Source organism: Melanotaenia boesemani, chromosome 10 (genome assembly GCF_017639745.1).
Source record: "Melanotaenia boesemani isolate fMelBoe1 chromosome 10, fMelBoe1.pri, whole genome shotgun sequence".
NCBI lineage: Eukaryota > Metazoa > Chordata > Actinopteri > Atheriniformes > Melanotaeniidae > Melanotaenia > Melanotaenia boesemani.
Window position 1 is genome coordinate 12,363,961 of NC_055691.1, and position 26,857 is coordinate 12,390,817.

The 26,857-nt window shown below is 41.7% G+C and overlaps 2 protein-coding genes across 2 annotated transcripts in view; one reads left to right on the forward strand and one right to left on the reverse strand.

Annotated features, from left to right (window-relative positions):
- The first annotated feature begins 13,445 nt into the window (after positions 1-13,445).
- Positions 13,446-15,439, forward strand: LOC121646971 (putative nuclease HARBI1). Its single transcript, XM_041996131.1, has 4 exons — positions 13,446-14,209; positions 14,290-14,684; positions 14,755-14,862; positions 15,001-15,439. The coding sequence occupies exons 1-4, from the start codon at positions 13,920-13,922 to the stop codon at positions 15,123-15,125; spliced, it is 918 nt and encodes a 305-aa protein (XP_041852065.1). The 5' UTR covers positions 13,446-13,919; the 3' UTR covers positions 15,126-15,439.
- Positions 15,440-22,195: 6,756 nt separating this feature from the next.
- The window catches only part of hsf4 (heat shock transcription factor 4), a 49,514-nt gene continuing 44,852 nt past the window's right edge, over positions 22,196-26,857 (reverse strand). The window contains exons 12-13 of the mRNA XM_041996105.1: positions 25,781-25,873; positions 22,196-23,843 (exon numbers count right to left, since the gene is read on the reverse strand). Coding sequence (XP_041852039.1) covers positions 25,814-25,873 — 60 coding nt within the window. The 3' untranslated portion in view covers positions 22,196-23,843; positions 25,781-25,813. The remainder of the gene's footprint in view (positions 23,844-25,780; positions 25,874-26,857) is intronic.

The window sequence follows — 26,857 nt, forward strand, 5'->3', positions numbered from 1 at the left end:
AAAAGATGAAATAGAGCCAACTCGGTCGGTGTTAACGTTCACTAGTGTTCACAAGAGTCCTATTATATACAAAACTCTGGAATTTCAGAGGTTCAAGTGATTCAACATCCTACATTGCTGCTACGGGAAATTCTCATTGGCTAGGCTGTTTTATATAGTAAATGGCTTTGGAGTGCACAGACTTGGGACAGAGCGGAGGGAAACTCCAATGAGCTGTAACTATCCTCTGCAGGGCCTTTCTGTCTGACATACTGCAGCTGGGGTACCATGATGAGAGGTAGGTGGGTCAGGACTACCCCCACTACACCTCTGTGTAAAGTCGTGAGGAAGCTGATGGTTGCTTCAGCTTCTTCAGGAGGTGCAGTCTCTTCGACTATCCGACGGATCCTCCTGTCCAGGAACCCTAAATACCTGGGAGGCTGGGGACTGTGATCCTCTGTCCAACCTGCTCCAAGCTGCTACTTGCAAAGTGGATGTGATAAATGGACGATGAGTGCACGTTGCACAGTTGAACATATAGTGATGATAATATGAAGTCATGCAGCAGGTTGCTGTTTTATCTGCATCTTTCTCCAGTAATAAGACTGATGAACAGAAGCACTTCTGGAGGAGGCACGGGCGAGAATGTGCCTCAGCTCTGACTGCCATCCAAAACAAACTGGGTTGCATGACACGTGTCGTTTTCTATTCCTCCGCATATTGCCAATATGAACTTTACAGAAATATTTGTTATACACCATGACTCTCTAAAGTCTGTGTAATATATTTAATGTATTTCCGAGAGACATATTCCCGTTTATCGTACAATAAAGTGCAGAGAAAAGTCAGCAGGTGAAGCAAACAGTACTCTGCCTCACCTCAAGGGGGCACACCAACATGGTGTGTGAGTGTTGCCAACTTAGCAACCTTTTTTTGTGTTTGTTTTTTTAAAGTGACTAGCGACAAATCTAGCCACTTTTTCAGTATTGGAGACTTTTGTAGACTGACGTATATGAAAGTAGTTTATTCTTCTCAATGAGGAGTGGGTGCTGCTGCGCAGGCCCCTCTCCTGTCCAAAAGCAACCAGAAGAGGCTTCTGGCAGCAGCAGTAGCTGCATTCAGAGCAGGAGATGAACACCTGTTTCATCACCAGGCTGAACATGAAACGTTCGAGCTGGCTTACCGTCAGATATTAATGTCTATTAATGAAGAGTGTGGAGGAAAACATACGTTGTGAAATGTTGCAGCCCCGAATTAGAAAACAACCTACACTTAATAAAATTAAACTAGAATAAAAGAAAATATTAACCAAAGAATTTGTTTTATTTTTATTAGTGTTCCCTTTTTAAACATTTTTAGCTTGTCTTTTCGTCCATTTTTGCCTTCTCTATGACATTCCTCTCCACAGCAGCCTCCATGTACCAGGCTATTATGCACATTAGATGATGTCATTTAGCGATTTCTAGCGACTTTTAGGACAGCCAGTAGCTACTTTTCTCACTGAAGCGTTAGTAACAGTGGGTGTGTGAGTGTAATTGAAAGAGGAATGCTGATAGGATATGAAGCATTGCCTGTTGCATGCTGTTGAATGAATATTGAAATAAGATGCTCTTTTCAGTTTTTTTTACAATTGTAAATCAGTGCCTCACCAACCATAAACTTCACCGCACATCACTTGCTCTCAGTAATGAAGTTACAGCACCAGAACTTGACAGTGATGCTCAGACAGTCCACATACATCAACCTGATTACCCCGTGCTGGCATTAAACTGAGGTGAGTACTTCTGAACTCTCTCAGACTTATTGGAGAAAGACACAAAGCTGAAGGTTTAAACTGAGAGGAGGTGATGTGAACGGCTGAGAAACTGCTCTCTGCTGATATTTTAGTCATCGACTCGTTTCATCTTACCTACTGCAGCAGAATCAGGTCGGAGCTGTTCACGTCTGTTCCAGTCAGCTGTTAATGAGGAATATGGTAAAAAGTGAGCAGAGAAATGGTGGAAAGCTGGTAAAGATTCAACCAGGCTTATTTTACAATATTTTTGGGCAGTTTTCTTCAGGCAGAAGTTGTTCATTTATTTATCAATGAGACCATTTGTGGAGCTTGGTTCCCAGCAGGGAGAGGAAGGTATGTGTGTCACAGCTGGCTGTGCATCAAGATTTATTTTTATTAAGTTGGCTGAAAGTGGCAGATCATGGATTGCTCTGTTTTCATTCAGTTTTCCTCCGTTGCTGACCAACCTGGACATCCTGGGCAGAGAAACGAAGAAAAGGCTGAGGTATGCCACGTGACAAGGGGACTATCTGATGAAGGGATGGATCTTTCCCAGAACCCGGACCTCAACGGGGCAGATGAAGGGATGGATCTTCCCCAGAACCAGGACCTCAACATTAGTGAAGCAGTGTGGGATTACCTGGACAGAGAACAGAACAAAAGGCAGAAAAATCCAAAGAACTATGGAAAGTTCAAGAATTCTGTGAACTATTTCTAAAGACGATTTGAAGAAATGCCAGAAATCTTCTCTAAGAGGGTTCAGACTGTGATGGAGAATTAAACATATTCACTATAAGCTCATCAGAACTGGACCATTTGCATGAACACCGGACAAAGTGGAGGTCAAACAAACCAAAGTAACTGATGATGTTCAGAAGATGTGAGATAATGTCTGAGTGTTTCCACAGTTTAGATGAGAGTTCAGGTCTAGATGCCTTTAAAAGTTCATCTGATTTCATAGATCCTTAGATAGATCCCATAGATCCCATAGATTTCATCACTGAACCAGTTCCTGGTATCTGGAACCACCCGCCACTTTGGATCAGTTTCTACACGGACCAGCAGATGGAAACTTGGAAAATATTGGAAGTCTAGAACTTCCTGGAATGGATGGTGGAAGCAGTTGGGATTGAGACCCCTGACTAATCCCGCGTAGTTACTGCTCCTGGAAGTATGCATGTTGGTGTTTTTAATAGCATTGTTTCTATGGCGACTGGCTGTTTCACTCCACCATGGTTTAGATCAAGGATCCCCTGTCCTGGTCCTAGGCCATAGTACTGCAGGTTTAAGGTCTTTCCCTGCTGCAGCACACCTGATTTAAATTAATGGATCATTAACAGGCTTGTGTAGAACTGTATAGAACTTAGAGAACCGTTTCATGAATCAGGTGTGTGGCAACAGGAAAACCTCTTTAACCTGCAGGACACTGGCCCTATAGGAACCAGCAATGGGGATTGCTGATCTGGATTCTTTGTGGAAGCCCAATCTGTCATCTTCTTAAGAAAGATGGCCAAGATTTCCTGGTGGATAAAGCTTAAACATTAGCTCTATAATGGGTGATGGACTCAGAAAAGGCCAGTGACTTAAATAGAAATGTGAATTAAATAGAAAAGGCTTTATTGGATTCAGATCTGGGTGCAATGGTACACCAGTTAACAATAGAGTCAACTGGTAATGTGGGCTGGAAGGCAAGTCTCAGTAGCGTCTAAAAGCAGAGACAATTAGTAAGGAGGTCAGCCAGGCCGGTAACTCACATACGAGTTATTAAGAAGCAGGCAGATGATACAGGATGTGAGGGGTCTGGGATCAATAAACACAAAACAGCAGGGTCCAGAGGAAGAGATCAGGCAGCCAATCAGGTGCAGGATCTAGAAGGACGGAGAGTTGCTAGCTGAAGTGATTGAAGGGATGGAGGCTGGATGTCCTGCTGGGAGAGTCACAGGTCAGACTGATCTGGTTAATTAGTGTCTGATAGGTGTGAACATGGGTAGAGAAATGACAGGAAATATGACCAAATAAGGAATGGGCCTTGGCAGCTACAGCGCTCATCTCCCCCTTGAACTTTAATTAATCTCCAACATCTGGTCAGCTAATGGAGAAGGACCATGACCGGCTAAAGTAAAGCTAACAGAGAAAAACACTAACCAGCTGGAGTAAAGCTAAGGGAGAAGAACACTAACTGGCTTGGGTAAAGTTATTGGAGAAGGACTCCAAGGGCTGGGATACACTCGCTGTGAATACAAGCATACATGTCACTGCGCAGCAAAAGTGCTCAATACTGGAGGTCACCACTAGGGGCAGTACACAGCACTTGGACTCTGAAATAGTGAAAAAGTCAATCTACCAGTCATGTATTTCTGGGACATTAACCACCAAAACACTTCCAATTTTTTGCCAACTATTAAAGCATGTATGTCTATTATTGTGCAACGGGTAGGAAAACTCATACAGATGGCGGTAGCTGTGGACATCAGAAATGAGATTTGTGTTTGGAGGCGAACCGAGTCTGCTTCTTTGATCCAATTAGGAATTTGTCCGAGAGACAGTCTTTAAAACTATCTGCCATTGTGTTTAGCTCAGGCCGGTCATGTTCATGCTCTTGTTTGCATTAGCGCCTCTAGCGTTGAAGTCAATATTACAACTCACACATGTGACACATTACTTCGGGTCAAAGCAAGCGGCCTACGTGCCAAACAAACGCTAGGAACGCATGACAGCCATCATACGTACGCCAATGCGTCGCTAACAGCAAGCATATCCTAAAGTAAGGAGGGGGAAACCTTTAACCAGGTGGTCTCTGAAACCCCGACATGATCTGACTCAGCTCCTTCTGATCTCAACTAAAGCTTCACACAACAATTTTCTCTACATCTTTTTATTAAATTCTAGGATCGTCTCCCTTTTTATGACTTGGAGAGGGAACGCTGAAGGAACCTCCATCAGTTTCAGGATCTGAACATTCCCCACACACTTGGGTATACACTCATCTGGTTGATGACCACTTCCTGTTGCACAGACTGATGAGGAGGATGTGATGTCATGGGAATACAATCAATACTGTATTTTAATTTCTGCCAATGAATAACTGCACTTATATCCAGTGTTCATGGAAAAACTTTTTTGCCATTTGTAAGACCAAGGCTGTGAAAGAGCGTCAACCCAGCTGCTAAAACTTTACATAAAACCACATTTCTCCAGACAAAGCGTCTTCCAGTGCTTTCTCATTGATTAAAATACCTGTAGAATATGACCAAAATTACTTCATTTTCTGGGAAACAAACTCTATTTACTCCATCTAATTTTGCAAAAGTTGGATTTAACAAATGAAACGTGTTGTATTTAGATAAATATGAAGCATCCTGGCCTTGCTTTGACTTGTTTTAGCATCCTCCTGCTGACATCTTCACTACTCCAGCTCAGCTATAAAAAGACGTTCATCATGAAATATGCAGCGTTTCAACCCTGATGACCCAGTCGTCCCATCTCTGCTACCACAACCCGGAAACCTGTTCGACTAGCTTCACATCTCCACTCTTCATGTGCACAGCTGTTGTCTCCAAAGAGCGTCAAGGATCAGATTGTTCTAAAACTGTTTAGATTTTAGCGTCACGACCAAATCCATAATTTATTTTTCTGAAAACTGGTTTCTGAAGGAGATCTTGTCTCCTCCTCCTCTACCCATCCAACATGACTAGAGATGGAGCTCCTTCCAGTGAGGAGATTGTGTTTTTATTTGACCATTCAGTCACTGTGCCCGATGAAAGATGCAGGGACGTGGAGCCTCGTTCCTGCTGCTGCATGGCTGTGTATGCCTCAACTCGGAGCTGCTGATCGTCATAAATAAGACATCTTGTTCTGTTGTAGTCTGGCCCTGCATCAGGCTGATCTCTGCAGAGCCCTGACAGGCGTTTGAGGAAGAAACAGAAAGAAACTGCTTGCAATAACAGTACATTTAGCTGAGCTGATAAAGGAAACCCTGAATGAATGTATGTGAATTCAGACATGAATGCATCTGCATCAGCTGGACCTAATGCTTGTTTTGTGTTTTTGTGTGTCTGGGGCTGGCAGTGTTGTGCTGGGAGAGGTTTAACGCTAAAGCGATGCTCTATGGAGCGCGATGAAAGGAGAGGTACTCAGGGACAACACAAGCTTTTCCAAGTAGCACTCAACCTGAATAATGCAGCAGTGAGAAGGAGGGAGAGAGAAGAGGAGGAGAGATAAAAAAGAAGAAGAATGAGGGTGTGAGGGAGATTACGATGTGAGTGGGAAGAAAGGGAGTTTCAGTCTGAAGAGAGAGCAGTGAAAGGTGGAGGAGATGCAGAGGAGCAGAGGAAAAAATGGCGGAAAAGGGCTCAAGTGGGGAGAGCAATAGATTCACAGAGATAAAGGAAAGAAGACAAAAGGGTTGAGAAAGAGGATGGTAGGGGGTAGGAGGAAGAAGAAAAGACCACAGAAAAAAGAAAGGTTTGGTTCTTAAAGGGACGATACAATCTTTATAAACCCTGCTTTCCAGCTGGAGGAGATGAAATCATGACAGCCTCTGTCTGCTCGCTGTTAGACCACAAAGGTAAAGATGGTGGCGCTCCAGCAGCCGTGTGGACAAAGTATTCACAACCCTGATTCCCAAAGAGTTTGGACGCTGTGCAAAATGCCAGGAACAGAAGAAGAGCTGCCATTAGATTCACAATCAGCTCATACTTTCCGTCACATGGTAAAACGTCTCGGTTTCATCATCTGATGTGTTGGTTATCTTCTACCGGGAATAAAAAGATGGCTTGAGATTCTGCTTTTATTCACATTTTAGACCCAACTTTACTAGAATAGAGGTTGTAAAAGGCACAACTGGACCATCTGAAAATGAAAGCTATTTTACTAAAATAAATAAGTCCTCACTAAGAACAGGAAAGTAGATCCTAGAACTCCAGTCCTCACTAAGACCAGGAAAGTAGATCCTAGAACTCCAGTCCTCAGATCTCTACACTGGCTTCCTGTCTGGCAAAGAACTGACTTTAAAATCCTGCTGTTAGTTTACAAAGACCTGAATGGTTTAAGACCAGAATCCATCCAGGATCTTCTGGTTCGTTATGAACCAACTAGATCCCTCAGGTCATCAGGGTCAGGTCCTTAAATGTGGAACAAACTCCCAGAAAACTACTGGTCTGCTGACTCAGCAGTTTTACATCAGGGTTAAAAACTTTTCTATTTGCTGCCTTTTATCAATACAGCCGTTTAACTGTTTTTTTTTTTTTTTTTTAGATATTGCATCACATTTTGTCATTAATGAAATCAACGCGCCATCACCTGGTGGTCATTACTTCACCTGGCAAGCAGCTGCACCACCTCACCTCTCTACATCCTTCTAGAAATGCTTCATCATGAAAACATTTTCTAGAAAAAGTCACTCCCTCTGCTGGAAAAGTTGCTTCTTTTTCTAGAAAAGTCACTCCCTCTGCTGGGAAAATCACTCCCTTTGCTGGGGAAGTTGCTCCCTCTGCTGGAAAAGTCACTCCATTCGCCTGGAAAGTCACTCCGTCTGCTGAGAAAGTCGCTCTGTTCAACTAGAAAGTCGCTCCCTCTGCTGGGAAAGTCGCTCCCTCTGCTGGGAAAGTCGCTCCATCCACTGGGAAAGTTGTTTTGTCTGCTGTGAAAGTCATTCTGTTTGGGGTATTGTGAATTTGAGAATGTGCATACAAATTCCTAATTGGATCAAAGAAGCAGACTCAGTTCGCCTCCAAACACAAATCTCATTTCTGAGCATCTCATTTTAAATACAAGCTTAAAAGACGTGTAGGAAGATGACCAGTTCTGGACGGGGCAAACGTCTGGCGGTCAGACATGGAAGAATTCAGTAAAAGTCAACAAAGAAATAAAAAAAAATATATAGTTTGCTTAATTTTAATGGTCTTGGCCTATAAACCCCAGATTAGGGAAGATATGACATTTGTTTTCTGACTAGTTATATTGATAACTAACATGACAGAAGGATAGAGACTCACACTGGAGGGATGAAATCTGTAATTTTATGTTCTGTTAGGTTATAGTAAATCTGTGATAAAGTCTCTACATATTTAATTTTGTAGGGCATTTTATATGTAACTGAGTGTTTGCAGCCTTTTCCCTCCAACGTTAGCTGGAAATGGCACATCTACAAGATAAAACATGGTCTCAGCACATAAATTTAACAAATGCTGAAAAAATCCACTCTAATGGTGAAAAGAACTCCTTGATAAGATACTCAGGAAAATCCGGAGGGAAAAGAATAAAGAGGAAGAGGAGCTCATCGCCATCTTCATTTTTTTTTTTTTAGCAGGAGTAATTCCTCTGAGGAGAAACGATCTAAAAGGAGGAGTGATCAGCACATCTCATCTCCCAGCATGCTCTCAGCCCTCCCCTGAGACCAGCACTGATCATTCGTTGACTCTGCAGTCTGAATGTTACAACAACCCTCTGCTTGGAAAGGAAGAGCGTCTGAAAATCCCCTCTGCACGAACATCGTTTGCAGACAAAAGGTAAACAAAAGTCATAAAGTAATACAGGGCATGGCAGCAACATCTGGAAGGACATGTTCAGCTGTACTTTACAGAGGAAGAAGCACATCCCACAGATGTGATAAGTGCACGTCTCTGGTGGCAACTTCAACACAAATCCTGAAGAACTCCAACAAGACAGGGGACAGTTGTAAGAGTTTTGATATTTCTGTTTTTAACTCCGAGCTCTCTTAACCCTGTGTGTTCAAAAGGCTACTTTTGGTTTTACTGTTAAATTAAGTTTCTTATTTATTGCAAGTACTTCGAATCTCCCTTCGTTGAATTGTGCTACAGATAAACTTGTCTTGCCTTGAAATTTCTTATTGGAAAGAAAAAATACTTAATTTTCTTTCATTTACAAATATAAATACTTGAGATGACAGATTAGTGCTTCAGTAATTGTTCAGAAGAGAAAAGTTCATATTTAGTAACATAAAGCACCCTTTTCCAGGCATAAACCACTGCAGTAAATTACAGTGTTCCCAATGATCATAAAAATGCTGTTTTTTTTTTTTTTAAATAATTTGCCCTTAAATATTCACTATGAATGACAGTGAATATAATTTCTTGATTGTTAAAATGATTTTATATTAAATAATGCAGATTTTATTGAACAACAGCATTTTTGGGATGTTTTAAACAGCTTGTAAAAAGTTAAAAAATGTTCACCTGTCGTCATTTTTATAGAATTATTCCGGCTCCACGTTAACATGGAGTAGTGGACAGCAGGAAAAGCCAAGATAAAAAAAAAACCAGGGGCCTTATTTATAAATCTGGCGTAGGAACAAAAATCGGTGTATGCCAAATACAGTCAACTTTTGGCCTTTATGAAAACTAAACTTAACGGGAAAATGTTCCCACCTCCACGCAAACTCTGACCCAGAGTACGCACAAAATCTAGAGAAATGGGAAACGGAACACCAACAGTCCAGAATAAAATCGAGGAAATAATGTAAAATGTGAGACATTTGTGCACAATCCACTGTTACCTTTCACACCACATGTTAGATATTAAAGCTGTTTGCAGAAATGACTCAGAGAGCACATTCAATATTAATTCTCCTAATAGTGCAAGCTCAGGGGTAAAACAATAGGAATTTCAGGAAAAAGGGAGATGATATTATTAAGAACCTCAACAACTAAAATATGTTCTGTCATTGGGTAACGAAACGTACATGTTATAAAATCCATCCAGTAAGGTGACAGTCTGCTGCCAGCATGTAGCAGTCAGTGTGAAAAGTAGCTCTGGTTCTTCATTCCAGTAGAGTGGGATGCAGACTGGAGGCTGGAGGTCTAGAAGTGATGCAACACTAAAGAAACACACAAGAGGTAGATTTCCCTTTTCTTTTTTTTTTTACGTGTCCTGTCCAGCATCATATGTTAATCTGGTTGCTGTATCGTGCTGAGCAAATTTGGCAAGGCTCCTCTTGATAATCTGATTCATGTATTTATTTATTTACTTTGAATCACGGAATCTATGTAATCTTGCTGGACCTGACCAGAGGGGACAGAAAAAGATGGAAAATAGCAAAAAGAAGCAAAAGGGAAAGAAGAAAGGGGACAAAAACATCACAGACAGAAGGCAACGACCCTTCAATCCACAACATCACCAGACAACAAACTGTTACACCTGTACATGAACACACCAGAAAATTTCCTACAACTTTTACAAAAAAACAGAGCTGCTAGTCATTAAGAGTTTTTAAATAATAACCCAATCAAAAAGACATATGAAAGTAACACAACCAGATACTAACTCACAGGAAAAAAAGGATTATCTCTTAGTATATAAACCCACTGGACAACTCAGTGACTGTGTCAGCATGCAGAGCATGAGGAATAAGGAGTGATTGGTGATGAAGAGTGGTGAGTGAGATCGTGCAAATGCGACCACGCCTCTACGGAGGTCAGAGGCAGACCAGGGCAGCCCAGAGACCCGGGCCCTCAGCAGTAGCCCCGGAGCACCAACCCAAGCTACCCCACCCCAAAGACAACTCCAGCTCCACCCGAAAGGTGGCAGAGGAGAGCCCCAGCAAGAGCCCCCTGCAGTCTTGGGGCACAGGTCCCAGTTGGCCAAGATCAGCTGCCGCCATGGACCCCCATCCAGGTCAGCCCGAGCAAAGGGCCCCAGAAGCCTAGAGGCGGCCCCCCACACCCCCCAAAGGCAGAGGGCCCACACCATGCCAAGGAGAACCAGGCCCCCCCCAGACAACCACCTGGCATAGGCCAGCACACACCCCAATGTTCCAGCCACACACCCTCCCCCACCCTCCACCTACTCCAATCTCCACCCCATATAGCCCCACACTCACACCCTCCCCTGGGCCGTACCCACAAGCACTCACTATCACACAGTCATGTCACACATAACTCACCCACCATTCTCTGTGGGGGACACCCCAGGCGGACCGGAGGACAGCAAGCCCCAAGCACCCCTGCAGCCAACGAGCCACCACTGACCCCAGAAGACACCCAACCACCAGACACCCAGGGGGGAAGGAGAGGAACAGAAGTAGAATAGCGGGAGAGCCCAGATCCATGGAGCACCACCCCCAGGCCCACCCACAGGGTCATGTCATCCCTCCCCACCTCCCCACACCTGACCAATTATAGCCACCATGTGGGTGTGGGAAGGCGATCCCTCACAAGCAACCGATTTAAAGTTGATTCTGATTTATAAACGGAAGCAGGTGCAGGACGTGCATGTGCATGTTTTGATAAATCTGAAAGTAGAAGTGCGTAACATTTTCTTTTCGCGCCACAAACGCCACCTGTAGTTTGCTTTGCTACTCACAGTTTGATAAATGAGGCCCCTGGTCAGCGTCACTTTTCCACTTTCCTTTTTACTTCTCTTTATTCTCCTTTTTCTGTCTCCTACAGTCAGGTCCAGCAAAATTATGTAAATTCCATAATTATAAATAAATAAATAAGCAAGAGGAGCCTTATACCTATTAAGCTCGTCTTGGCAAAACAAATTTGTTCAGTCCAACCCAGACCATCATTCTGCCACCACAATGCTGGACAGGACAAGGTAGAAAAAAGAAGAGAAAAGGAACTTCACCAATAATACAGGTGTTATTTATTCAGGTGACAAAACAGAAAATGAAGCATGTGTTTGTGGCTGATGATGGAAGCAATGACACCAGGCTGCTGGAAGACAGCTACATAAACAATGAATAACAGGAAGAGGTGGAAAGACGAAGATGATCTCCAAAGTGAATCATCAAGATAAGTGACTTCATCATTTCTATGTGCTGAGAAGGTTTTAGACCAACACTCTCAGGCTGGTTAAAAGGGATCAAATCTAATTTGGTGGGTTCACAAATGGAATCTGCAGTTTCAGAGGTGAAACTGGAAACCAGTTCAGCTGCACTCAGACCAGGAAGCTTTTATTGTCCTGCTGTAATGTTGGAGTTTTTGTGCTCTAAGCATGCTGCCACTTTCACTTCAAGCTCCTTCTAAAAATCAGCTGTTTGTGTGTTTATAGCAGGGTTTCTCAGTCCAGGTCCTCAGGAGCCGCTGCCCTGCACGTCTTAGATGTGTTCCTAGTCCAACATGGAGGGCTTTCCCTTTTCAATCAAGAGCGTTATTGTTAGATTTCTTGTTTCCATGCTCAAATATCATCTTGCTCTCTCTCTAAACTCCCTCACACTCTAAAAGTCTCTTCTTGCTCTCAAATTTATCGTCTTTGTCTTGGCTGCTCATTCAGCAGCCAAGACAAAGGAAAAATATCCAGAGTAGAGAATGAGTCCAACTGAGGGAATGAGACCGAGCTGGAGCACAGGAGGTTTGAACCTGCAACCCTAAATCTGAAAAGAGAAGCAGAGTTTTCAAACGAAGACAATAAATTTGAGAGCAAGAAGAGACTTTTAGAGTGTGAGAGCAGAACAATGCTGTTCCTACGCCTTCATCCTAAACAGCAACCACAGCTGAGAAAGTGACCTGAGGAGCAGGACAACATGGCTTCATCTCTGTGTGAAAACTCCAACTGGAGCACTGGAGCAGCTGTCTCATCAGGTGCTTCGTGGGTGGTGGCGGCATGAAGAAGGTTGGAGATGGTGGTAGCTGGAAGCTCCTCTCGCAGCCTCGCTGTGAGCTGATTATTTTTAATGGCCCATACCAACAATGGTGACAGTTTATTGCAGGCCTCGGCTCATCAGCTGTTCCAATGAGACTGTAAACAATAAAGGCCACTATGTGCAATTATACTGACCCATTTTTAACGAAACTAAATATGGAAGCTCTGGCATGCCGCTGTTTTTTTAACAGCATGGCTATTACTCCTGACCTCAACGGCTTTAAAAAGAATAAAGCAAAATGGAGAAAATATCCGCCTATTAAAGCAACATCTCACCACTGGAGCAATGATTTTTACATCAGGGATGCAGGTATCACATGTTCCAGTTTCACTGGACTTCACTGTCCTTTTTTTCTGACAAATTATCAGGAATTATTCTAACAATCTAACTCTCAGATCTTTAAGTACTATTGCTTGTTTTTGTAAGTGAGGATTTATGTAGTGTCAAACAGTTTAGAAGGATATATAGTTTCAAGATTCAAAGTGTTTATTGTCATTTGCTCAGTAAGGAAACAAGTTTCCCAGAACAATGAAATTCTTACTTTGCCGTCTGCACTGAATCCCATAAAAGATTATGAAACAATAAAAAAAAAAAAAAAAAAAAAAAAAAAAAAATTAAGACTAGATATAAGGTAAAGATAGGATAAAAATATTCTGAGTAAATAATCTATGTAAATAGCGGGAGATATGGTAAATATATATATATATATATATATATATATATATATAATATTTATAGTTTCAGAGTGAACCAAGACTAGATCTTAATCTCTGGTTAATCTGCCATAATTTCCTAATTTGGGTTGAAGTTTGTGTTAGTTAGTCTGAAACTATGGAGTCCTGGATAAAGCTCATTGAACCTGGTGAAAATTAAATGAAAAGTATTTAAAGCGTTACAGCAGGGCGCAGGAAGTAATAACAAAATCATTAATAAAAAAGATTTAAAGAAATATAAAGAAATTAAATAAAAACAGAAAGAAAAAGATAAAATAAAATTGATAAAATGCAAGAAATAAGTTCCAGTGTGGGGAAAACAGCATTAAAACATGATCAAGTTTAAAGATTCCAGCTTAACAGAACCAGATCCAGATCTGGGTGCTCATTTCTAAAGCTTGCTTACGCACAAAAAGCGGCGTAAGTGACTTTCTACGGAAAGTTTCTGATTTATAAAAACTAACGTGGCGGGAAAATGTGCGTACCGGTACGTAAACTCTGAAACTTGCTTACGAACATTTTGGAGACGGGAAACTGGCGGTGCTGCTGGTGAGGTGATGAACTTCACCTTCATTCATGCATGCCATCATGCCATCATATCCGACACTAGTGCCATAGAATCATAAACACAGAAGCCTGAAATATAGATGCGTTCCTGAAATCATACCTGTAGCCGACTTATAGGCACCCCATAGGAATTTAATGTTGTCAGTGCAGTATGGTCTTACTTGTTTTGATCGTAAAGCAAATGCACTCATTTGTTCACAGAAGCCTAATTGTGACAAGGTGTGTAGTAATGAGTGTAATTACTGAGTAAACATAAATAGGTGAATTACGACCGTGCGTAATGCAGAACTTCACAATGGATGCGCTGGCACTCCTTGAAGATTACGCAAACGGCAGGATCAGGATGGAGAGAGTTTTTAGAGACCATCAAGATTTCCTGGCCAACGATGATGACTGGCTGATATGCCGATTTAGATTTCCTAGAGCAGTGCTCTTAAATCTATGTGCTGAGTTGGGCCCAGTGTTGGAGCGATCAACCCGCCGGAACCATGCCATACCCGCGCATATGCAGGTGCTGACAACTCTCGGGATTCTGGCAACCGGCTCTTTCCAGCGGGAATTAGCCGACAGGTAATTTTAATTTAATCTAAGCTGACATGTTCCAGCCCAACACTCAGTGGGTTTCAATAAGTTGTTACATTCCATTTTAGGTCTGGAATATCTCAGCCATCGCTGAGTAATGTAATGCCTGCCGTTTTGGATGGCATTATAAAAATGAGCAGTCGATACATAAAGTTTCCATACACTGTAGGGGAACAGGCCAACATTAAAAGGCAATTTGCAGCATCAACTTGTTTCCCAAATGTAATCGGCGCGATTGACTGCACTCACGTTGCTATAAGGGCTCCAAGTCAGAATGAGTTTGTCTACGTTAACCGAAAAAATGTGCATTCAGTTAACGTGCAAGTCATTTCCGACTCAAACTTGCTTCTGACAAATTTAGTGGCACGGTGGCCTGGGTCAACCCATGATTCATTCATCCTGGCACACAGCAGTGTAGGGAATAGACTGCAGGCAGGTGCTTCGCGGGATGGGTGGCTTCTCGGTAAGTATCAACATACACTGTGGAAATCTCAACAAAGTCTCTGTTCTGAATTAATCTCCATAACCTGCAGGTGACAGTGGCTATCCCCTGAGACGCTGGCTCCTCACGCCTTTTGCGAACCCGCAAAGCGCAGAGGAGGCGCGCTTCAATTCCGTCCACGTTCGTGCGCGCTCTGTTGTGGAGCGAGCCATCGGCCTCTTTGCTTCCACCTTGAGATCCGACCACTTTTTTTTAATGTCTGGCACGGACCTCTCCGTCACCCCCACACTATTGACAGCTGCAACAACGTGTTGCCACTCTTCTGTTTTCCGTTTGTTGCTGATGCCACTACCGAGGCCGCCAAATAATATGTTTTTGCGAGCCTCCACCTCACCAACAAGTACCTCCACCTCCGTCTCCGTAAAATTACGCTTCCTCGTCTTTTCGGTTGCCATGATTTAGGTTTAAATAGCAGAGATCAGCTGGTTCATTTATATGCAGAAATGTCCATGAGGTGCTTTGCATTGACCATTTATAGTAGAATGTGGGCGTGTAGGGGGCGGGCTAGCAGCAGAATTCACTTGCGCAAGCTTTCAGGCAGAGTGTGATTTATAAAGGGAAAATTGCTTGCACCTGTGCGCACGCACGGTTTTATAAATCAGAATATTTTGTTGCTTACGCAAACTCTGGATTCTTGGCGGACGTCCACTTTTAGTAGGAATCCTACGCAGAGTTTTATAAATGAGCACCCTGGACTCTAAATAAAAACTAGTTCCACGCAGCAGAGAACAGGTGGGTCTTTAACCTTGTTAAATAAACTAAGTGTTTCAGCTGATCTGAGGCTTTCTGGGAGTTTGTTCCAGACATGTGGAGCATATAAACTGAATGCAGCTTCTCCATGTCTGGTTCTGACTCTGGGAACTGATAAGAAACACAATCCAGATGACCTGAGGGTTCTGGTAGGTTCATAATAGTCGAGAGGTCTCTGATGAATTTTGGTCCTAAACCATTCAGAGCTTTAAAGACCAGCAGCAGAACTTTAAAGTCTATCCTCTGACGAACAGGCAGCCAGAGCTGGACTGATGTGGTCCACTTGGACTGGAGCAGCAGAGTTCTGAATAAGCTGCAGGTGTCTAACTGGTGTTTTAAAAACACTGTTACAATAATTAAGCCGACTAAAGATGAAAGCATGGACTAGATATTCCAGGTCTTGCTGAGACATCAGATCTTTTACCCTTGATATATTCTCACAGTGATAGTAGGCTGACTTTGCAATTCCCTTAATGTGTTTCTCAAAGTTAAGGTCTGAGTCCATCACTGCACCCAGTTTTCTGGCCTGGTTGGTGTTTTTTAGGTGTATAGACTGAAGCTCTGTGGTGACCTTTAATCGTTTCTCCAAAGATCATCACCTCAGTTTTGTTTATGCTTAACCGAAGAAATTTTAGACACATCCAGTCATTAATCTCCTCAATGCATTTACCAAGAGCCTGTATGGGGCCTCGACCTGATGGTGACATTGTAATATATATCTGGATGTTATAGGCATCTATTAGAGAGAATAGAGTGATGCATCTTTGAGTAAGACTGCTTAGTGACAAGAGTCAATGCATTACACCACTAAGACTAACACCAGTCTGCAACCGCCATAGTCTGATTTCAATCCCTCACCACTAGCTGTGTTCTGCAGACAAATTCTAATTGGGTATTTATGATGGTCAGCATTTCATTATTAGACTACAATGGTAAATACAAGATAACTGTGAATGCTGTAAGGCCTAACATGGAAACAACTTATATTTGTGGGGCCACAAAATAATGTACTGGGCTAATATAGATTGTAGCAGATTTGGCTGCCAAACCACGTTGTGGACACTTTTACGTGCTTCAATAAAATTTGTGGAAGAGTTCATTTTTAAAAACCTGAGGTCCCCCAATCATTGTAAAGCGCTTTGAGTGTCTAGAAAAGCACTAAAGAAATTAAAGGAATTATTATTAAAAATGAATTATTAAAAGGCCTTAAACAGTTAACATGACTCTGGTCAGAATCAGTGAAGGTTTCACAGACTAGGAATTTTTCTTGGTGCAATGGTGCAACATGGAACATAGACTAGTAAGGGAAAATAAATAAATAAATAAGGACATGCAATAAAGACAGTATAACAAAACAAGCGTGTGAGTGTGGAGTGGACCACATAGTGCAAATATTGCAGTGCAAATGGCAGAGTTGGTTGGTGTCCATGAGTCCGATACAAAGTTATTTAGTGTTTATGAGTCTGATAGCAGAGTGGAAGAATCCGGTTCTGGACCGGATGGACCGTACCCTCTTGCCTGAGGGGAGAGGGACAAACAGACCATGTACAGGATGAGAAAGATCAGCTGCAATCCAACCTGCACGTCCCCAGATCCTGGAGACATATAGGTCCTGGAGAGATGGGAGCCTGCAGGCAATCACCTTCTCAGCGGCATGCACAATGCGTTGCAGTCTGTGCCTGTCCCTGGCAGCGTACCACACGGTGATGGGGGAGGTGAGGATGGACTTGATGATGGCCGTATAGAACTGCACCAACATCTTGGCGGGGCAGCTTGATTTTTCTCAGCTGCTGCAGAAAGAACTTCCTCTGCTGGGCCTTTTTGATGAGGGAGCAGATGGTCGGCTCCCATTTGATGTGGGAAGGAGTCCACAATGGAGATGGGGCAGTCAATAAGGATGAGGGGGGACGGTGGGGCTATGGTTTTCCTGAAGTCAACAATCATCTCCAGGTTGTTGTGGCTGCACCAGGACACCAACCGGTCCACCTCCTTTCTGTAAGCAGACTCTTCATTGTCTGAGATGAGCCCGATGAGGGTGGTGTGCAAACTTGATCAGTTTTATGGACTGATGGCTGGAGGTGATGGGAAAAGAGCAAGGGGGAAAGTACACAGCTCTGAGGGGATCCGGTGGTTTTGGCTCTGACCTTTCTCCTTCATCATCTTCCTCCTCATCCTCCTTGCTGCTTGATGGCTTCATCCAGGCCGGCAGAGAGCTACTTCCCTGAGCTGCCTGGTGTAGCTCCTTTAATTTCTGTTTTCTTAATCTGTTTTCTAGGCATGCGGCAATTGATAAAAGCCGAGGCCAACATTGTTATAGACTGCTTAGAATAATGCTGCTTGGAATAAAGAAAAAAAAAAAAGATTTTTCAAATTATTACAGTCTGCATGCAACAAAAGAAATGGACAACTGGAGAACGCAGTTTGATGTGGTTTATGAATACGTAGTCAAAACTTGATGGAAGAAAAAGCCAAACATATCCACGTTTGTAGTGACCATTTAGCCTAACATCTGGCAAGGTACCACTGATTATGGCTGTAGTGCCAAGCTCGTTAACCAGGCAGTCGGCTAATTTAGACTCAGCCATTTAGGCTGTAATGAGACAGACAGCCTACTTTACAACAGGGATGAATAGTTTGGTATCAGGCTTAGTTTAGGAGCAAAAGGTGCCCTCGAAATTTACCTGAGTAGTGGCAGGTGGAGCGGTGATTGTGGTCAATAGTATCAAATGTAGCACTGAGGTCCAGTAAGACTAAGATGGACATTTTTCCATTTTCTGTATTCAAACATATGTCATTAATGACTTTGGTCAGAGCATCTCAGTGCTGTGGTGCTGTCTAAAACCTGACTGGAAGATATCATAGCAGTTGTTTTGTGTTAAAAAAAGTCATTAAGCTGATGACAAACGACTTTTTCCATGAAGGTTTGAGATCGGCCTGTAGTTGCTCTTTTTTGTCTTGTCTAGCTTGTCCCTGTTTAGCAGAGGCTTGATTACAGCTGCTTTTAGAAGTTCTGGGAAGACGCCAGAAATTAAAGACAAGTTCACAATCTGTACCAGATCTGCTGTTTGGAAACCTGTGTTGTCCAAACAGCAGGATGTCCAGACAGCAAGAGGGGGAATTTAGCTAACATAAGATGTTGCCTAGCTCTTTGCTGTTAATGGGATTAAACTGTGTCATGGTGTTTAAACTGGTTTTCATGGACACAGCATGCCTGTTGAACCTGCTGCTGATGAACCAACTGCTTGTCTGAAACACCATGAACTAGCATTAAACACCAAAAAACACCATGAATGGTAAATGGTCCATATTTATATAGCGCTTTACTGTACCTGGAATGCTACCCAAAGAGCTTTAGATGATACATCACATTCACCCGTTCTCACACACATTCACACACTAATGGTGGAAGCTGCCATGCCATGCAAGGCGTTCGACCATGACCCATCAGGAGTGATTAGGGGTTCAATGTCTTGCCCAAGGACACCTCGACATAAACTTGATTTGGCTGAGGATAAAACCGGCGTCAAAAGACAACCATTCTACCTTGCTGAGTCACGCCTCCCCATGAAACACATGTATCATGAAACACCAGGAAACATCATGAAACATTACGAAGTAGTAGGAAACACCAAAAACACCAGGACACACTATGAAGCAGCATGAAACAGCCTGAAAGACACTAAAACATCATGAAGTATAGCATGAAACACCATGAAACACCAGGGAACTATCCAGAATCCATCCATCACTGTATCCAGTCCAGCACTGAAATCCTGGTACATGGATTTCTCACCTCTTGCATTGACTATTTTAACACTCCTCACTGCACTTCCCACCAAACTCATCAAAAAATTGCAAATTATTCAGAACTCGGCCGCTCGAATCATCACACACACCAAATCAACTGGCTACATCACCCCTATTCTTAATCAACTATACTGGCTCTCGGTTCAATACAACATCCACTACAAAAACCTCCTCCTCACATACAAAGCTCTCCACCATCTAGCCCCCACCTACCTCTGTGACCTCCTACAAGAATACAGCCCCTCCCGCACTTCCGCTCAACCTCTGCTGGACTACTAACCATCCCCACATAACGCTTCAGTACCGTTGGTGCCCAAACCTTCAGCTGCTCGGCACCCAGACTGTGGAACTCCTCCCCCTATGTATAAGCGTCAGACTCCATCACAGCATTCATATTTAAACTAAAAACCCACCTGTTCAAAATGGCACACTCACTCTACCTGGACACTGTGCACAACACTTGTTTTAAAGCATTGTTTTAAAATTGTTTGATGTTTTTGTTAAAGGTCCCATATTATACAAAATCCACTTTCTATAAGCCGAGTCTTCCCTCTCACTTGCTCCACTTTTTAGTTAATGTGTGCTGAAACGGGTGAGTGTGAGATAAACCATTTTGACATGCAACAACCACAGCTCTAACACTAAAGACTTTTTTACAGAAAAGCAGAAAGTTTAAATGTTGACTTTCCTTACCTTTGAGGGCTCTCTATAGATCAAATATTTACCATCAAGATCGGTCTCATTCTGTCCGTACAGGTTAGGCGAGGACGGAAATCTTTTTTTTCCTGTGTGTTCTAAAGTGTTTAACTTTTTATCAGTAATACTTACAGTGATTCTGATTGCTATGAAACTAGAGAGTGTTACCTTTACAAAGAGCCCAAGCCTGTACTTACAATCCAGAGGGTTCAATAACAGCAGTAATTCTAATTTGGAGAGGTTTACAGGCGTTTTTGCCAAAATGACCCCGCTTGATGAGGGGTTAAAGGTCGAGACACAGAAATGGCCCATTCTAAGTTGATCTTCCTAGAGCCACATCGGGAATGGCTGAAATGAAAGAACAAGTCTGAATTTGAGGAAATACAGTTTGAAAACAATGTTGCTGGACCTCTGACACCCGTATGAAGTTGTTGTAAAAATCTAGAATATGGGACCTTATTGGAATGTCTCTTACTGGAACCTTATTTAAATTGTGTCAAACTGTGTAATTAATTGAAAAACTATAAAACTTCAACTGAGACAAATAAAAGTTTGGAAATTTGTCACAAATGAAAATTTGACCACAACATCATACCGCACATCTCATATTTATACTTTATTATCTCTTCCATTCTCTGGTTTTATAGACTTCTGGAAGAACCTCAAACTGGTCTTTTTTTTTTTTTTTTTATTCCCTGTCCTGTCCAGCATCCTAACATACAGAACGGTGGTCTGTGTGCCATATTTTGCTTGACAGATTTGCTCTACCAAGGGAGACATGCTATGTACATAGCTGCCCTTGATATTTTTATTATTTGTATTGTAATCTTATTTTCCTTAGTCTTTAGTCTTTATATATCAGTGCCGAACCTGACAGGGAGATAGATGAAGAGGGAAAAAAGGACAGGATTAAAATGTGGAAATAAAGTTGTCTAGGCTGCCTAAAACACATTGCAAAAAACAACATAAACTACCACAGTACTATATGATACATAAAGAAAAATAGGATGATGATATGAAAAAATACAGTAGTCATCAAACGTGCCTGCAGAGAAACGTACCACCACACAAACATCAGAACGTCAGAAGCAGATGGAGAGAGAGAAGAAATGTGTGCTTGCAAGGGGGCCGTGATCACGCCGCACTCCGAAGCATCAGCGGGGCATGGGGGGAGCCCGAGGCCCCAGACCTGCATAATGTTGACAAGCTGAAACAAAGTTCTCAAACCGTAAATACCATCCCAAAGACACAATCACGTTTTAGTCTTTATTTGGATTAACTACTTAAATATTTCATACAAAGGTGGAAAACATGTTGTTTCTCTGTAACAGTACACTTTAGTCTTTGAAAAAAAAAAGAAAAATCCATTTAAAACAAGTTCACATTTCAGCAAGTTGTAGGCCACCTTGAAAAGCATTTGAGCACTCAGATCTTCCTGCGATGCCAGACAGCAGGTTGTTGGAGCAGGACTGGATCAAGCTTTCCCGTTTAAACGAGTACTCAGGTGTTTCTGGGATGCCAGGCTTCATTACAGCAGAGATGTTTTCACTCATGGAACAAAAATACTTTTCTTATTTATCTGCAAACCTGACAAGTTTCATCTGAACACACATTCCTTCATTTCCAGTGCAAATGATTCAAATGGAAAACAGAATAAATTAAGAACACAACAGCAGTTGAATGTGTATTCATCACTCCTGGAAAAAACTCTTTTACACTCATCATGAGGAACAAGAATAAATGCTATCTAAAATGTAGCCTATACTCTCTGATATCTATACACCTGTGATTTTAGTGCAATTTCACTTGTTTTACTTCACACTTTGCTTTCCCTCCCACCTTCCTCCAACGCATGCAGAAGAGGAGCTTCGGCCTCAGAAATGTTAGCCTGCAGGAGGCAGCGAGCTTTAGCTTTTCATTCTGCCAGATATTACTTGAAACTTTTGTTTCTTTCTTGGAACTTTCTTGTAAAATCCAGATGAAGGTGTAGAAGACTTTTACTGAATTCAAATCAAGACTTTTGAAAAGGCTAATGCAAACTGCACCTAGCTTTTTAACTATGCTAGCAGGGTGGAGCCCTAATTAAATCCATCCTTAAATATCCCACAAAATCTGGAGCTATTCCAGGTAAAATTCATTCCTAATTTTGCATGATAGTGGGTTTTGGGGTTTGGTTGAGGTACAGCAGCTGCAACTGCGTGGTAACCTCGCTGCTTCTCTGCTAATGCTAAGACCAGTTTAGCGCTTCTGTCCACCTTAACATGAACAGATTAGCGTTTATAGCTTAGTGTGAACATCTTAGTGTGAATGGCTTAGAGTGAACAGTCCAGCATAAATAGCTCAGTGTGAATAGCTAGCATGAATAGTTTAGCATAAATAGCTCTTCTTGAATAGTTTAGCATGAACAGTTCAACGTGAATCTTAGCGTGAATAGCAGGGCTTCTGGACCAGCAGGCTAACATCGTCCCTCAGCTGTGCGTCTCACCACGGTGGCGCTCCAGTCAACCACTCATAGTTCGGTCTCCTACATTCCTATGGTCATCCATATATTGCAATGTTCTCACAGTTCTGTACAATATTGCACAATTCAACTTATTCCATTATCATATTTAGTTCAAAGATTAAACTGTTGCCTGCAACCAGTGCTAAGCATCCATATTTTACATCCAGGGACAGAACAGGTTAGTTATTCATAATTTTTGTATTATTAGAATTCATATGCATTTCTTCAAGCAGGTATACATGGTTCTATAACAGATTATATTCTTAATTAACCACGCCACCATACATTTACTAAAACAAAGTCAACCATAATAAAATCAGCTCCAGGACAGTTCAGTGTCAGATATTTTCTTTCTTGTGAAGAGTGTGAAAATTCCTGGATTCATCAGGGTTCTTATGTTCTCACTAATGCATAGTTTTACTTTCCAAAAACTTATGGTGACATTTTGTCTCCAAGTCAGAAGGTTTTGCTCTTCAAACCTCTGGCCGTTGAGGCTAATAGCTCATCCAATAAGCATGAAAAGCACAACAGAGTCCTTTACAAACAAAAAACAGCCTGTTGTCATGATCCTAGCTAACCAGAGATCTAGATTGTGCAAAAATGCAGTCATGTTCATGCTTTTGTCAAATGATAAGTCTAACTTGTCATATTTCCCTTGAATATTTCACATTTAAATGGACAGAAGAGAAATAACTACGTCTCTGGCTACGTGTCAGATCTGTGCAAAGGAACAATTGCCCTACATGATACAGCTCTTTAACAAAGGCTCGTATGGGATGTTGATTCTTGCTTTGTATCATGCAGACTAACACACCTTCCATCTGCCGTAACAACTGTCATGATGTGTGAAGCGTTTGAGAAGCCCTTTCACAGACTGAAAAAAATCATATAATAAGAGACATGTCCCCCACCATCCATTTTCACAGTGATTATTTTACCAAAGTTTGCTCTTCAATACAGATACAATATCCTAACAGCCAAAATAATAGAAAATAATCATGTTTACATCAGTAAAAGTTTCTTTATAGGAAGAAAAAGTCACCTCTACAAGCAGGAACTCCCTCTCACACAAAGACTAAAGTGCAAGAGCCATAAATGCAGCGTCTGCATTCAGCTGGCTTTATGTTGGAGTCTAATCATGTCATAACACACTTGTTTGTTTGGTTAGCCATGAATGGAGGCATCGCTCATGCCCATGGAGCTGATGGAAATAATGGCAGCCAGCTAACCATTAAATATAAGCTCTGATTTTCAGAAAGTCACTTTAATGAGCCTTATATTGTTTATGTGTTGGTGTGTAATGATTCAGCCTGGAAGGGCTTTCAGATCAAACTCATTCTAAGTAGAACAGCAGCTGCTCTGACCTGAGGAGAAAAAACACAAACAGGTAAAAGAAATTAGTCTTTTAGGACCTTGTGGAGAAATATCTGCAACCAAACATCCCACACTGTTTGTCTTAATCAACAGTTAGGGTTGGGACTTTAACACGCTAATAATTAATTATTAATTAATTACAAAAAAAATGAACACATTTAATCGCAGTTTGCATCCCAAACAACACAGAATGTTTGTCAGTGCACAGTTTCTGGTACGATTACAGAGGCACACACATCAGAGCTTGGGCGCTATATTTAGCAAGTTTTCAGACCCCTCCAGTGATTCAATCTTTATATATATATATATATATATATATATACACACTACCGTTCAAAAATTTGGGGTCACTTCCCTATTGAATCCCATGGCAAAGTGACCCCAAACTTTTGAACGGTAGTGTATATATATATATATATATATATATATATAATGGTACATGTATTTGCATTAATATTTTTCGGTACAGATCAGCGGGGTAGCGGGTTTCCACACGGAAGAGTAATTGCCTTGCAATACAGCTACAGCATCTGTCTACTGGATGTTATGGATAGCGACAGTTTTAAGGAGAAATCAAAGCTTGAAGACCCTCTTCTGTCATTAAAATCTCATGTTTGGTAGCACGTCTTATTCCCAGTGAAGTATTTAAATGGACAAAGGCAAGTGGACAAGACGAAAACAGTCTGGCTGTCTTGTGTCAAGCAGTGTTCCCTGTTAAGATGCCCCGCCCCCTCAACATTGGAAGCGTGCTCTGGCTGAAAACTTGTTCTGGATGAACTGTGCTGGAACCACAAAATCAGTACGGAAAGCATAAAGGCCTCTTTTCCTATGGAGTTTAAATAGTTTTTATGTTAAAGAGCCATAAAAAAGGACTTTCTTACCTTTACATTTTCTGACAACTTTTGTCTTTAATGACAACAAATACTGTAAAGTAAATAAAACATTTAAAATGGTTGAATATACATAGATATATTAATATGTATCAGGTCTGAGTCCATGACTTCTCCCAGATTTCTGGCTTATAGTTATTTTTAACAGTGTCTGAAGCTGAGAGCTGACTTTTAATCTCTCTTCCTTTGATCCAAAAACTAGTGTTTCAGTTCTGGACCATCCAGTCTTTAACCTGATCAGTGCATCTGATCAGTGATTGGACTGGACTGTAGTCTCCTGGTCAGATAGTCATGTAGATTTGCATGTCATCAGCATATTTATGGAAACATATTTTGGTTTTCGTAATTTGAGTAAGTGGGAGCATGCAGTGGCCCCAAAATGGAGCCTTGGGCAACCCTAGGGGTTATTTTAGTTCCCTCAGATTTAAAGTTACCTACAGACTCAAACCAACATGGGTAGAAGTGAAACCTACTGCCTGCAACCAATGAGATCTGCCAGACATTGTCCTCTAAAGTAAAATTATTTGTCTTCATTGAGAGATTATTGTCTATTCAACCATTCAGAGCAACTTGCACACCATTAATGCCCACAACTATTTAATTGTGTGTTAACGCAATTTTTTTCTAAGTCTGTAGCTCAATGGCTCTGAATCTAGACGAACCAGGGGTCACAGGAGGGTGGTACTAGTTTCAGGTGGTCTAACATGCTGACATGAACCGTTTTGCCTCGCGGTCATATCAGGCATTCACTACCAAAAATTCTCTTTCTTATAGCGTTTCTTCTATTTTCAGGGTTTAGATATTTAAAACACTTTTTTTTCACAATCTAGAAGATCTGAAAACTTAATCCTGCTTCTGCGCAGAAAAAAACACACCTGGTGGCTTGAAACCAATTTAGAAGGAAGGCAGCTTCACACAGCTTTGAATTCATCCAGCTGACTTGTTTCCTTTCAACTAAAAATATGTAGTTATATATAGCTTATATGCAATTTATATAAGCCAATGTTTGTTTTTACAGTAAATTACAGGATTGTTACCTTTCAGTTCCAAAAGGTCAAACCACAGCAGAGTCAGTGTTCCTCACAGCCGGCAGCTGGAAAAGCTTCTGCTTCTTGGTTTTGGAACATGTACTGGGAAGAAAAATACACATTTTATGTCTGAACAATGTTTAAAACCTCTAAAAGCAAACATCCTCCACACAGAATCACACAGAACAAGCTAATGCTAATTCTGTGACTTCAGGCTTCCTTTGCAGAGATGTGATTCTTTATCTTATCGTCTTGCTGAGACACAAAAACCTTCTGATTATTTTCTTCTGATTAGAAATATTCAGAGGACGCATTGCTTCTATATAAATGGTCAGAATCTCCAGTATAAATTGTCCCTCTGGTCTCCTAAAGGAAAGACGACATGAAGCATCTTGTTTCTGAATCAGAGTCTCTTCAGTCTTTATGACAAAGAGGAAACATTTACTCATCTGCATTTAACCTGTTCCCTGTCAGATAAGTCATCATCGCTCCCTCCCCATCAGTCACGTAGCATCATCTGAGTTTTGGGTCTGACTGGGATCAAGTTTGGTTCCTTGTTTATGTCTCAGTAGATTATTTTTTTTATTCATTAAGTCTCCATTTAATTCATCCTCCTGCCTTCTGTCTGCATGCTCACATAAGTTTCAGCATCCACCCTGTATCTGAAAAGGTCTCAGCAGCAGAGGATTCATACAACACCTGGTCTGATGTTATCAGTGCTGTCTCTCAGACATCCAAACCAGAAAGCAAACCTGACTATAAGCTGGGTCCTGGACAGTCTGCTTGCTGCTAGAACAGTACAACAGCGGCATGCATGTTTAAAAATGCTGCTATTTTTCATCTGAAATCCCCCCAGGAAGAGTCAACTTCACCGAAAGGTTCTGCACGATGACTGGCTCCGTTAAGATCTGAATGCTTTTCACTCGGCAGAAAAAGCTCAAATATATCATGGTTACTGAGCCCTGAATTCAGGTTAAATACTGAACTGTAGTTCATCCAATCAGCTGCAGTCTCACATCACCAGTACTGGACTTACACCTAGCTAGTTATTTGTTTAAAGCTCACAATAATAAACATCAAAAATAT

What these genes read in the sequence shown, in the direction of transcription:
- LOC121646971 (XM_041996131.1), top strand. Translation starts at nt 13,920, where the DNA reads ATGCAGAACTTCACAATGGATGCGCTGGCACTCCTTGAAGATTACGCA. An exon ending in CAGCGGGAATTAGCCGACAG is followed by an intron (nt 14,210 to 14,289) that starts GTAATTTTAATT and finishes ATTCCATTTTAG; the next exon opens with GTCTGGAATATCTCAGCCAT. An exon ending in CGTTCGTGCGCGCTCTGTTG is followed by an intron (nt 14,863 to 15,000) that starts TGGAGCGAGCCA and finishes TTTTCCGTTTGT; the next exon opens with TGCTGATGCCACTACCGAGG.